The 13,353-nt window shown below is 46.2% G+C and overlaps 1 protein-coding gene across 5 annotated transcripts in view; it reads right to left on the bottom strand.

The window, feature by feature from the left end:
- The window catches only part of LOC138566145 (zinc finger protein 282-like), a 275,807-nt gene that overhangs the window by 73,115 nt on the left and 189,339 nt on the right, over nucleotides 1-13,353 (bottom strand). For all 5 annotated transcript variants that reach the window (XM_069643158.1, XM_069643157.1, XM_069643156.1 and 2 more), the window contains exon 4: nucleotides 3,019-3,120. In XM_069643158.1, coding sequence (XP_069499259.1) covers nucleotides 3,019-3,120 — 102 coding nt within the window. The remainder of the gene's footprint in view (nucleotides 1-3,018; nucleotides 3,121-13,353) is intronic.

Raw genomic sequence — 13,353 nt, forward strand, 5'->3', positions numbered from 1 at the left:
AGCAATATAGACAGTTAAAGGGGACTGGGCCTTCTCCGTGCCACAGTAATGGACATGGATGCTCAACATTCTTCATAGTCTGGAAGGAGCAGCAACTGTAGGTTACCTGTGATCAGTTGTTGGTGGCGACACACTGCTTAATGTATGGCGCCACTGTGTACAGTAATACTGGTTCTCTGGTCCTCGTATTATTGCAAATTCTCTAAATTAAGACTCAAGCCTTTTGTAAAAGAGTCCTATTTCTGTGTACTATGAGGTAGGCATGGTATCACAAGTATGACACTGACAAAATAGATTCAATTTCAAAACCTTTATTCAATTTTCGGGGTTTGGAAAAACTCCTACGTTGCCCTATAGCTAGGATCGGCGTATCCTCTCTCATCAAAATAATGAAGAAACACACTACACAGTCCCAGTCAGTCTCTGTCAAAACAAAGATGGCCTATACTAACAAAACCTAATGTCTGCCCTATCTCTTATACAAAATGTGTGTAAAGGGGAATATGTATGCAAATCAGTGTCGTAACATAAAGAATCAATGTGGCTCAGTCAGCTCTCCTTCCCACGTTGGACAGCATGGAGTAAGGCGGCTCCCATAAACAGGACGACACAGTCTGGCTCATGTTCTCAAAACAAAGGCTATTCCAAAAAATGTGGCTTGAGGCCCTCTTGGCCTTCCACATTAAATCACTTATTCCAGCTTTCACTAGTTCTTTCACAGTTCAACAAAAAGTTCGATCGGGCCCGGACCTTTCAATCACAGCACTTGTAGGGGTTCCCCTCCCCAAGCTTAACTGACATTTCTTAGGGGTTCCCTTTCCCTAATTTATCACACTTCCGTTCTCTCCCTCATTGGGGCTTGGACCTTTTCCTGATGTCGAAGACTTTCGAATGCGCAAAGCTTTTGCTATAAACCTCAGCATGACCAAGTCAACTTTCCTTTTAGATCAGAATCTTGTGTTATTTACCCCAGTGTCTCTTGTTCTGTGCAGTTCGGTATCACAAGCACGAATGTTCAACCTTCACCTTGTCACTTCCCCTTTTGTCAGGATTATTCTTAACCATTACGCATTTTAGAGTTCATTCACTTTGTCACTTTATAACACACAATTCACCTTTCGCTGAGACTTTCGAGTGGGCTACTTCCTTTCGCCACACCACTCTGCTGCACTGCATCGCTGGCTTCACAGTTATCGGTAATTAAAAGTTCCTCACAGGTCTGCCGTCCTTCGCATCTCATCCACACAGGGGCAGCCTTCAATTGTGTGATATATTGTTTCACTTTAAATTTTTCTTAAACACACACTGGCCTTTCATATCACTCACCAATTCACCGGCTGTGTACATGCTTTTCTTATCTTTTCTGTTTCAATTCACGTGTCAAGGTTAATACCACAGGCTTGGCCTCGCCTCCCCAACTCTGTCGTTTACCCGGGAAGGTCGCTGGTGCCTTTGAAACACAATGCAGTCTTCTTGTCTGGGATTTGACCTTCTCCACGTATCATTCACTGCTCTTCGGAGGCAACGCAACCTTCTGCAAGGATCTCCTGGGTCTCTCTACCCTTTGCTCTTGTCCCTCTGATGGTGGTTCTGCTCCAGTAGGTTCACCTTCGCCCCGGAAGTTGTGCTCCTTCTCGTGTTCCACCATGCTCAGAGTGCGCCTCTATGTTCTACCTTTTTTCCGTGTGGGGAGAGCGAATAGGTGTCAGAAGTATATAGTTAAAGTCAAGTGCCTGACTTTGCCTGGCCCGATTAGCGGGACATGTCCAATGAAATGTGTAAGCGTTAGCCTCTTTACTCTCAGTCGCCCTCTTCCTTGGCCCAGTATTTGTGTAGAAAAGGTGAGGGGGGAGTTGGGTCGTTGGGGGATCTGATAAAAAAGGATGGGTCATCGGTAAGGGAAATAGGGGAATACTGCATCTCACCATCGGTTGTCTCACCCCTGCTCCCCGAAGACCACTCAACTAGGAGATCTCCCCAACCCCCACGAACTGGATCTAAAAGTGATGGTCAGGTCCTGGCCACCTTGATGACAAGCCCCCGAGGACTAGCGGGTGAAACACCCTTTGGTTTCTTACAGTACAATGTTTATTCTTTTGGTCTGGGGTTATGAAGATGCAAAAGGGATTAATCATCTCAGAGTGCACTTCACAGAAAAGTGAAATCTATTTTTGTCAGCTACCCACATTGTAACCAATATGGCATTACTGATAATGCCACACACCGTTGCTTTTAAGGGAAAGGTGTGTTTGATATTTGCGCCACGGGTTCCAAGATGCGGGAAATGGACCTAGGGCACAACACGTGCTGCTTCCGTGGTTCACAAGCAGCCCACCACACACATGCAAGACAGCTGCGCTTAACGCATCTTATCCCAAATCTTCTGGCTACTAGTGTCATGGCAGCAAAGGTTGACAGTACCTCATGCTACAGGCATTGGTATGATTGCCAGGCAGGAATGCCTAGTGTGCCAGTATACTGGTTTGCCCTCTGAGCTTTGGTGTGTCACCTAACTTGCTCCCCTTCAAATCTGGGAGATGTGTCACTGATATGAATTAGTAGGCTGCAGGTCATGGTTTGCCCCCACGGCCCTGCTCAGAATTGTGTTGCGCAGGTTGCTGGTCAAGACCCTACCACTGGAAGAGCTCATACACATCCTTGTAGCAGTTGGGGAGAACGTCATTCCAGCCTCCATCCTGAAGAACATCTTGAAAGCTGGCTCGATCTTGCACTTACTAGAGAAGCCCACACTATACTTGAATGACCTCCCAAATGACGGCCCCATCACCCATCTATCCTTCATTGGGAAGAGCATCAAGAAGTCCACTCCTCCTTTTGTACAGTGCTCTATGGTTTTCCAACTAGGTTTGTGACTTATAAATCACTTACGTACACACTTATATACACGCTTACGGGTGGCTGGCAAGGTGGGCTGTACCTGCCTCTGTTGTAAGCTATGCATCAGTAGGGTACGCAGGATGTTTATATGCGACACCGCAATAGTCCCTCACTGCTCACCTTCACTCAGCGAGTCATGCATGTCTCTCCCTGCCAAGTCTTGGAGATGTTTCAGATGCACAGGTTCCTCAGAGGGCACAGGAAGCTCGGCCATCATTGCACCTGCAGGAATTCAGACAATAATCCATGAAATCACCAATTGATCATAAACATGACTATTACTTTTCGTCCTACATTCTGTATTAAACCCTCACCCTCCTGCATAAGGGACTTGCATCCTCTTCTGCATTCCATTAAATGGTTTTTCCTTGGCAATAAACAAAAGATCTTTAGCTGTACTAAAGTCACAAACCATACTCTGGGACCAAAGCAAATATTGAAGAACCAACAATAAAACAACCACACACACAGAGCAAAACGAACCACCCCACCTCCTCTTTTCTACACCTGCATACCCCTCACATACTACACCCCCCCAAAAGAGCCAGCAAAACTACACACAAAAACGGTGACATGCCTTTACATTGAAAACTTTCCAACAAAATGAAAATGCATAGAAAATTATCCAACGAAAAAATGTGCATCAAATGCATTTTTTAATTTTATTTTTGGGGGGGTGAACCCGAGTTTTTTACCCTTAAAAAGCCACCCCAACCAAAATTAACCCTTTACCTCACACAAATATGCATTCAATGCATATTTATCCATTACATACGTTTCGATGGTAAAGGTTTAGTTGGAAACGTATTTGACGGAAAGACTGCATACCACAAAAACTCATAAACCAGACACCCCCGACTAACCACGCCAAAAGACCAAACAGTTGGTAACAACAAACAAACCTGACAGTTAGCGCTACTCCCTCCGGACCCAACCAGCCCAGTGGACACAACAAAGCACACCCAGAATGCTGACACACACACACAGACGCCAGTTTCTCCTGACTCTGCATGCCTGAGCAGATGAGCACAACCTCTACCCTATACCTTGCTCGCTCACTAACCAACGCCACCCACTTTTCTTACAGAGTCATGTGAGCACCTGGAGACCATGCAAATGGCAGCGGTGCGTGGTATAAAGCATCATAACATAACATACTGTAATGTATATGTGAACATGGCATACATACATGTTGTAAAAACTGTTACATGCCTATTTCTATTTACCGGCAAGACTCCGTAGACGTATGTGTTCAACACACCTTGTACTATTATCATAGAACACTCCCTTAATTGGAGTGCTTCGAAGCCCTCTGGTATTGGCACCAAATAACAACGTTTTAACATAACACATGTTAAAATATCATGCACCAGCCCGTACTATTCCATTCACTTGGCTCAGCGCATTTGAATATGCAGTTTCCTGTCTGTCTTAACGCTGTTCTCTCATAGGTGTCGCTCTGTTCCTTTCTGCCAAGGGTGTATGCATACATGCAAAGGGTGCCGCAATGAATCCTGCGGATCCCTCACTATACCCCTACCTCAAGTCTCCTCCCAGGTGGCCAGGGAAAGGCAGACGCTGCCTGATCCTGAGCCTGGGGGTGGTGTACTGCGGGAGGATCGGCTAGGCGGAGGTAGTGGGGAGATCCTGTGGGATGAGACACAGTATTTATCCTTGAAAGGGAAGCCTTTTGTAAAGGTGCCAGGACTGTCATTATGTTATGATGTATTTGAAGCTAAACCTGTGCATGTAACTAAAGGTGATGTTACACCTTTAAATACTACAAGGAAGGAAAGACCATTTGAAACCTCTAAAGTATAAAATAAAATCCACATTACTCCCAAAGGTACAGGAAGAGGAAACCTATAAATAATGGCTGAAACAAATTGCCTTCCTCTTTTCAAATAAAACTAAGAACAATAGATATACCTTCAAAAATAGGAATTTTATAAAAATACCTAATTTTATTGCTTGGGACTACAAGTCCCATACTCCCCTGAATACCGGGACAAGGAAGAGGGCTGAAGAGGAATGCTGTAATATTAATCAGCCTGTTAAGCCTAATGACCAGCACTTGAGGGACAAATAGAGGTCTAAAAGACCCCCTCAGGTGCAGGCCATTAGAAGGAGATGGAGATGGAACTGTGAACTCATTGGTCGCAGAAGTAGCCGCAGCAGCAGATCACAGTGGTGGCAATCCAGACAGAAGTGGGTGAACATAAGGGACACCAGGACTTTGTCCAAGCAGATTTCCACTGCCTGTCCTGAGAGAGTCTGATTTCCCCAAAATCTAAAGTGCAGAGGTGGCGCAGCGGAAGGCGTGAAGGAAGCCAGCTTTTCCCCCATGTGAATAATTGAATATTTGAAGGGGCCCAGAAGCACACTTATACTTTCTCTGTCCACCTTTGGTTTGGCTCAGATCTTATGAAAGAGCAACAGTGGATGCTCAGTCATCAACCAAGGAGACCTTTCAGCTTCTCACACTTCTTATGCTGCACTGCTAGTAATCAGTGGCACAAGTAAATCATAGAATTGAGTGTAGGCCACTGTAGCAAGGTCCCACTGGGTGTCTCTTGGATTCATGTTACAGAAAACACGGATTGACCAAGTTGCGATATACTACACACAATATATTATGCGCACCATTTAGGAGAGGCTCAATAATAGAGACGAGTTAAGAGAACTAAGTAGAAGAGACAGCAAACAGTGTTTCTACTGTGGCTGGACACCAGAGTCCTCTGAGACACATTCTTTTTCCGGTCTCCACAAGTGGTTGAGTAGAAATGCTTGATATAAAGACTATTTTGCCAACAGGGCAGGTACGGTATCATCCTAAGAATGCCAATGTAAGGAGCTGAAAGGTACAGTACTGATGTCTAACCAGCTCTCACATTCCCCATTTATCAAACCACTCCCTGGTGTGAGAACGTGATGCTGCCTATCTGTGCCCATCCTTTTTTTCCTTGAGATATTCAACCATTTGGTAATATTATCAAAGACGCCAGTTTAGGAAAGAACTGAAGACCTGGCTCGTCCAACAGCAACTTGGAGTAACCTAGACTCTGGTGTTCTCGTGCACCCCCTTCCGTATATTGCACTGTGATAGCTGTAACTAATGTTTCCTTGAGTTTACACCTTCATAAATTACTGCACCAACGTATGACATGTACATCGCCATCCTCTGATGCTCCGGAGCTAGGCTGGTGCTATACAATAATGAATAATAATTGTAATAGTAATATACCCAAACCTTACAAGTGTAACCCCTCTATATCGACATGGTTTGTATTCTTGAATGTACTTCTTAGGGGACTCAATAGAATCTACGTTTCCATGTTGATTTAAATGATCAGTGATTTTATTTTAAAGATGAACTAAGTAAATAAGTTCTTATATAGCGCACACTAACTCAGAGGTCTCAGGGCGCTCAAGACTGATTCTGAACACATGCAGCTTCTTATGATTCTCTTTGCGGCCCGTGGTCTCTGCAAACCGGCCGCAGTGTGAGCAAACATCACATGTTCATGAAAGACAGGGGATCTTTTACCTGAAGATATACCATTAAGCCACATCCACCCTATATAGATGTTAGGGAGAATTCTCAGAAATGTGCTACTTCCTCTCTACCTTAGAGACCCCCTGCAACTTTGCTGGATTTTAGGACTTTTAATTTTTAACCTGGAGTGAGTGAGACCCTTTTCTCCCACTCTCTCATGTATCTTTATGTGATTTGAACTCTGTGTTTCTTTGTTAACTATGGAGTCTGGCAAACCCAGGTCTGACCTGTTGGCCGTACCAGCACCGGCGAGCAGAACATGACGGTAGCACCGGTACCGCTATTAACGGTACCAGTGCTACCACCCTCCCCATTGCGATTGAATGGGAATGGGGAACATATTTTTCTGGTGCCCAGAAAAGGGCAATTACTGGGTCCAGCAAGGTCATCATGACCTGGTAATTGCCCTTTTCTGGGGGCCGGAAAAAAATGTATACCGGCGGCTGCCGTGCCTGTACTACAGCACGGCTACCGCCAGCCTCGTAATCAGGTCCATCATCTTTACATTGTGTAACACAGCACCTTCAGTGCAGTGGCACAGGAAAGTCTTTCAGATTTCCCAAGGTTTAAACACCTCTCTCTTGGATAACTACTGTTTCCAAGAGCAGTGAAGTGAAATTGACTTTACTTACATTTGTAACTTTCTAGACCCAGCACTCACTATCGTACCATAGGGTGCTGGAGGGGTTACTTAGTATCCCCTTTGTCTAGTTTCTTATGTAACATTTTTATGTTACCCTTCCGTCAATGAATGGCTGGTGGCAGTGGTTTACTTTTAACTACCGTGGTGTGCTTTTACCACGGGCTGCTGTTAGGGAGAATTCTCCAGAATGGCTAATTTCCCTTACCTACTGAGTCCCTCAGCAGCTTTGCTGGATTTCTAGGATTTATTTTTTTCACCTGGTAAGAGTGTGAGCCTTTTTTACCCACTCTTACATGTGTTTTTGCTCTGTGTGTTTAAAATTTTTTTGTGTTCATACACTGTGGAGCCTCACCTACTCCACAGGCATCATCTTTTTACTGTGTGTTACACAGCACCTTCAGTGCAGTGACACAGGGTTGTCTTTTAGACTTCCCAACTCAGACTCCATTTTCTGGGACAACTACTGTCTCCCAGAACATATAAAGTTACCGTTAACATTATTAGCCTCTGTAAAACCACAGACCCAGTACACCCCATCTTACATGGAGTACTGGACAGGATTAATACTTATCCCTTTTTGTCTGTCTCTCTTGGAGCATTGTTTTGCTCCCTTTTCATCAAGACTTGGCTGGTGGCAGTGGTAACTACCCTCTATCTTAAATAATCATGGTATTGTTTTAGGCTATCTTGGTAGCCTCAAACGTAAACCAGCTAGACCATATATGTTTTATTACGGTTCCGGCTGGGTCTATTCACCATTTCTTGTTGTAAAAGTCTTTCTCGTGTTTTACTCTGTGTGCCAAACCGGGGATGATTCCTTTGTTCACCGTCTTTCACGGGCTTCTATACAGAAGCCCTCCCTAGGTACCTGTATGTCTGTGGGGGACAGGATGTGAGGGGGGGGTTTTGGACTCCCTGCACAGGGTCTCCTTGGAGACCCATGTCGCACTCTGATGTGATTGGTTGTGGTGACTGTCCCGGCGGGACAGCCACCCTGCTGTGTGAGTGACAGTCAGGCTGTGTGAATGGGGGAAAACTGCATAAAAAGCAGGTCTCTTGGTCTGGAAAGGCAGAGTTGCCACTGGAACGAAAGAACCGATGAGGAGCTGACAGAAGAGGACACCTACAACGACTGAACCGCCCGGTGAAGCCCTGCTGCGGGTCCGAATCCTCAAACTCCAACGACAGAGAAGATCCACCCGGAATCTTCTTCCCCTGAGCTCGTGGGACCAACCAGTTTGCCTAAACTACAAGCCAAGACTCCCTCCTCTGGTCGAATTCGCTGTACAGAGCTACAGTGGGCCGGATAGCCAGGAAGGTCGGACCCTGCTTGGGTTTTAAGGAGCGCACCTTTTATTTGTTGCTTTGCTCTACTGCTTGTTTCTTCCCTGGATAGTGCAGGACCCTCCAGTCTTCCTACTTCATGTCAGTCCGACAGTCGCTTCAGGAACCGTGAGCCTGCAGGATCTGCCAGGAACATCCGCCTCAGCTACAGCTTCTTCTCCATTTAAAGGTATTGTGCAAATCCGGTTGTTTGTTTCGTTCAGCCAAGGACAAAGTGTGTGAAATCTTTCTCCAATTCGAGGTCTTGTCCTTCTCTACTCTTTGAAATAACCTTTCTGCCGACCAACTTCGTCCGGAACTCTTGGCAAAGACTTAACCGCGAACTACCCTGAGCTGTGTGATCTTGAGCAAACAGACTTTTGTCCTATTGACTTTGGCCCTAAGCCTTTTTGATTTGATTCTATCACTGTAGTTCCTCTTTCTAGATTGCCCTGCTTACTTACCTATTGGTGCTGCTCAATTTCTGCCTAACTTTGGCTTCCCTTCCCTTTTAAATCTCTGGAGTGCCAATTTGCTCCCACTTCATTTGTGAGCTTAACTTGGCTGGAACCTATTGCAAGTGGTGTGGTGTATTAAGAGTGTGATTTTTAAACTGCTTTACTTCAGTGAAATATTAGACAACTGATGTATAAATAAATGTATATTCTTTTACTCAGAAACCTTGAGTCAGTGTTTGTTTGCATCATAATAATTGCTGTCCTTTGTGTAGCTATTGATACTGCTCACTTTCTCTTGGGATAAGTCTGGCTGCTCAGCCATCACTACCACTTTTACTGTGTAGTACAGGCTTGTACCAAAGCTGAATTTGTATTGTCACTTGTAGTCTTAATTGTGTGTGGTGTTCCCAAAGGATACGGCAAATAATTCTGCCTGAAAGCTGCGATCGTAGCTGCAGTAAAGCACCCAAGGGTGCCATTTTTGTCAAAATGGCCTTGGTCTTCTTTTTTCGCCGTTTCTTGTTGTTTCGGTTCTTGAGATTTGCTCTGCACGCCAGACCAGGTTTGGTCCCTTTGTTCATTTTGCCTTTGGAGAGATTCACAAGTGAAGCCCGCCTCTGGCTCCTGGGTGTCTGGCGGGGGTAGGAAGCGAGGGAGGTGCCCGAAACTCCCTGTACTTAGTCTCCTAGGAAAGAAGAATGCATTCCTAGGTGATTGGCCAGCTGGCTGTCAAGCAAGGACTGCCACCCTGCTGGGTGACTGACGGCTAGGCTGGAATTAATGGGACAAACCTGCATAAAAGACGAGGCTTTTTGGCTTGGAAGGCAGAGTTGACCACTGGACGAAGGAACCGAAGAGGAACTTGGAAGAGACGCCTGCTGCAACTCCTGTACCATTGGTTTGCCCGGTGAAGCCCTGCTGCTGTGCTGAAGCTCTGAATTCGTCTCGGCTAGAGAAGCCCTGCAAGGACGACTTGAGTTGGTGGGACCAATCAACTCCAAAGTAAGCCACCTGGACATCCTCTCGAAGCGGGTTGCATTTCCACTGCAATTGCTGCTGGAACCGAAGAACCTGTGACAGGAACACCAGATCGTGTGCCTTGCTTTCAAATTGGCCAAGAGCTCCAGGAAGATCCTCCGGACTCCCAGGAAGCAGGACTGACCGAGCCTGAGCCACCTCAACAGAGTGATGGACCCCAGATGCAAGGAAAGCCCATCTCCACAGCCAAAAGTCTAAAGTGGAGCTATTTGCTGAGACATGAGGAGCTGAAACCGCGAAGTGCCACTGAAGTGCCACTGAATAGAAGTTGTTCCTCTTCTGTCGCTGACCGTCCCGTTGCAGTGTAGGAGTCCTCCAGACGTACTCCCTCTTGTCCCCACGACTGAGGCCCAGGAACATAGGATCTGCAGAGCTGCACAGGGACAGAAGCCAGGTGGAACCGTTTTTCTTCTAACCAAAGGTACTGTACAGTCTAAGAGAATTTACCTCTTGCTGTGTAATCTCACTTGTTCTCAGTGGAGACTTGTCTTGGTTGCTTTTGTAGAGTTGCTATTAGCTTCTTTACCTCACAAGCCTAAGCGGCTTGTGGCCCTACTTTGATTTCTTCTTTTCTACAAAGACTTCTAAAACATTGTGACTACTTACCTGCAAGAATTGCTTCAGCTCACCTAGACTTTTGCCCAATTGACTTTGGCCTGGCCTGGCTCCCTGAATAACTCTTCTTCCCTCTGACATTGTGTTTTATCTTCCTGCCAGGAAGGGGTAAACTTACTTTGCATTGGGGGTTACAAAATTACTTACCTGCTTCAGAACATTTGTGAGATCTCTTGTTTTATCCTAATAATGTTTTTCTTTGACATACTCCTATTAGTATTGCGCTAAATGCAACAGTGATATATTCATGTCCACAGTATCCTGATATTTAAGTCACATGAGGGCATAGGAAGTGTCTGTGTGCCATCCCAAATGGGTATTTGCTGATTTAGGGAAACTAAGAATGTGTATTTTGGAGTGTATGTGTGTGTTACTATTATATTGCCCCTTCTGAAGAAGGCTTATTCAAACTGACTGTTAAATACATCAATAATTGTTTAATCACAAAACTTTGTGTGTAAGAGTTTATTTGGATACTTGTCACTGTGAACCTCTGTGTAACTCCCCTACAGCTCACATTGACCCCTCTTGAGATAAGCCTGGCTGCTCCACACGCTATCAACCTGTGTAGTGCAGACTTAGAGCAAAGGTTGGGTTCCTATTGCACGGGGCTCAGGGTTGTTGTAGTGTAGATGGGGGGAGAGTGTGATGGACCTCAGTATGTGCTTCAGAAGGTGGATTCTGAGGGTGCAGAAGTAAGACTCTCATGCAAAGGGGTCATAGTGGGTGTTACTGACTTTTATTCAAGCGATAAAATGAAAAGAAAACCCTATTTTTCCCTAACTCTAAGAGGGGTTTCCCTGCCTCAAACAAAAATACGAATGTCTCAGTCAGGATGTCAAGTCAAGAGTCCACGGTCATATGTCAGAATCCTATATGTGTCCCTCGCACTTTACGCTGAACTAACTCAAAAGGAGATCTTCCTGGTCCAGAGGAATGACTCTCTTCCCCTGTGCAAAAGGCAGTTCTTGGTTTTAAAGTTCTCTAAGGTCAGTTTCAACTGTTGGGAAAATATCTCCCGTCGCCAGCCTTCCTCAGGTTTATGACACAGTTCAGCAATTGGTGGGGCAATGTCTCGCCTCCCCAGCCTTCCTCAGGCTTATAGCAATTGGGAATGTCTCGCCTCCCAAGCCTTCCTCAGGTTTCTTCTCTATCTCTGGGGGTCCCAGACCCTGATTGGCAGACCTGTTATCCTTTTGCTGCCAGGTACTTTGACGAAGAAGAGTGGTTCAGAGGCTCCTTCAAACTGTGGTGGTACCCTGATCCTGGTTGACCGACATAGTTCCCTTCTCTACCAGGTCTCTTCATCCCAAACACAGACTTGGTTTACCCGCCTGCCAAGTTCTGCATTCACATGTATTACTCTCACAATTCCCTTCACGGTCACTTAATCTCACAGGCAGACATGGTTTACTCTCATGCCAAGTACTACGTTTGCAGCAATTACTTTCACAGTTCTCTTCACCTTCTCTTCTAATATGTGACAGCCCTGGGTCGTCTTCTCTCCAAGCACTGTCACAAAGAAGATGAGGTATTCTGGTTACGTGATATGCCCTCTCCTGTAAGGGTCCCAGACCCAATTCTCTTTGTTATAGTGGCTTGACTATGTTTCACTTAAATTCCAGTAGGGGTTATCGTCTCTCCTCCACTTTCCATGCACGGTTGTATTTAGGGTTCCTTGTATCCTCGGGTGACCCCCAGCCATAGGCTCAGCCACCCAAATACCTTTAGGGTTTTGGATGCAGCCTGTGCATTCACAGGCTTCCCTGTGTCTCTCTTTGGCTCTCTGGTGCTGTGGAGCTCTCTCTGGTGTATTGTAGAGGCTCTGCGGCTTCTGACCCTGAAAGGCATGTTCCCGCAATGATGAGCTGCCGGCGCCCTCCCCAATTAGCCTCTCGGTTCTCAATCTCTTGGTATTTCCTCTGAACACTGTGCTTCTTGCCTTCCAGCGCTCCTGTCACCCCCTGCTGTTCTCCGCAGTGAGGGTCCTCTATGTTCTTGGTTTCTCCAGGGAGGATCCGACTTAGATTCCTCCAGTGAAGAATCCTCCAGCTTTCCACAGTTCTTCACACTTTTCAGGCTTTCAAAGGTTCCCCTCTCTCTGTTGGAAGAACCAGTCCACAGCCCCTTCTCAGCAGAGCACAGCTTAGCTGCTCTTGACTACTTAAGACGGGGTTTGGCAACACTTCCTGGTTTTCCTCTTCTATTTCTATTTCACCTTGGCCAATAGGAAGTTGGCAACCACCAGACAATTCAATTTGGTTCATAAAGGAAACCTTTAAGCCTCCACACATCTTCCTCGTCTCATTATTGGCAATTGGGTTGGAGGTGTTCTTCATAGTCCAGTACTTTTACTACTATGGGTGTGAGACATGTACATGGGATAGTTGGGTAGGGATGGAGAGAGTGGGGATTAAGGAGAAGTGTACATATTAGGCAGATACTGCATTCTCCCACAATAGTCAATACTTGTCCCATAGGGGGTTTCCCACCCCATGAGATCCACACGCTGGGTACCACCCCCAGAGGGACTATCAAGCAGCGGCCTCACCTCCCTGGCCTCACGGGAAGCGGCTCTCCCAGCGGAAACACGCTGAGTACCACCCCCAGGGGGAGTATCAGGCAGCGGCCTCACCTCCCTGACCTCACGGTAAGCGGCTCTCCCTGCAGAAACATTCTGAGTACCACTGCCAGGGGACTATCAGGCAGCGGCCTTACCTCCCTGGCCTCACGGGAAGCGGCTCTCCCTGCAGAAACATGCTGAGTACCACCCCCAGGGGGACTATCAGGCAGCGGCCTTACCTCCCTGGCCTCATGTGAAG

This window comes from Ambystoma mexicanum, chromosome 2p (genome assembly GCF_040938575.1).
Source record: "Ambystoma mexicanum isolate Mex_15411 chromosome 2p, UKY_AmexF1_1, whole genome shotgun sequence".
NCBI lineage: Eukaryota > Metazoa > Chordata > Amphibia > Caudata > Ambystomatidae > Ambystoma > Ambystoma mexicanum.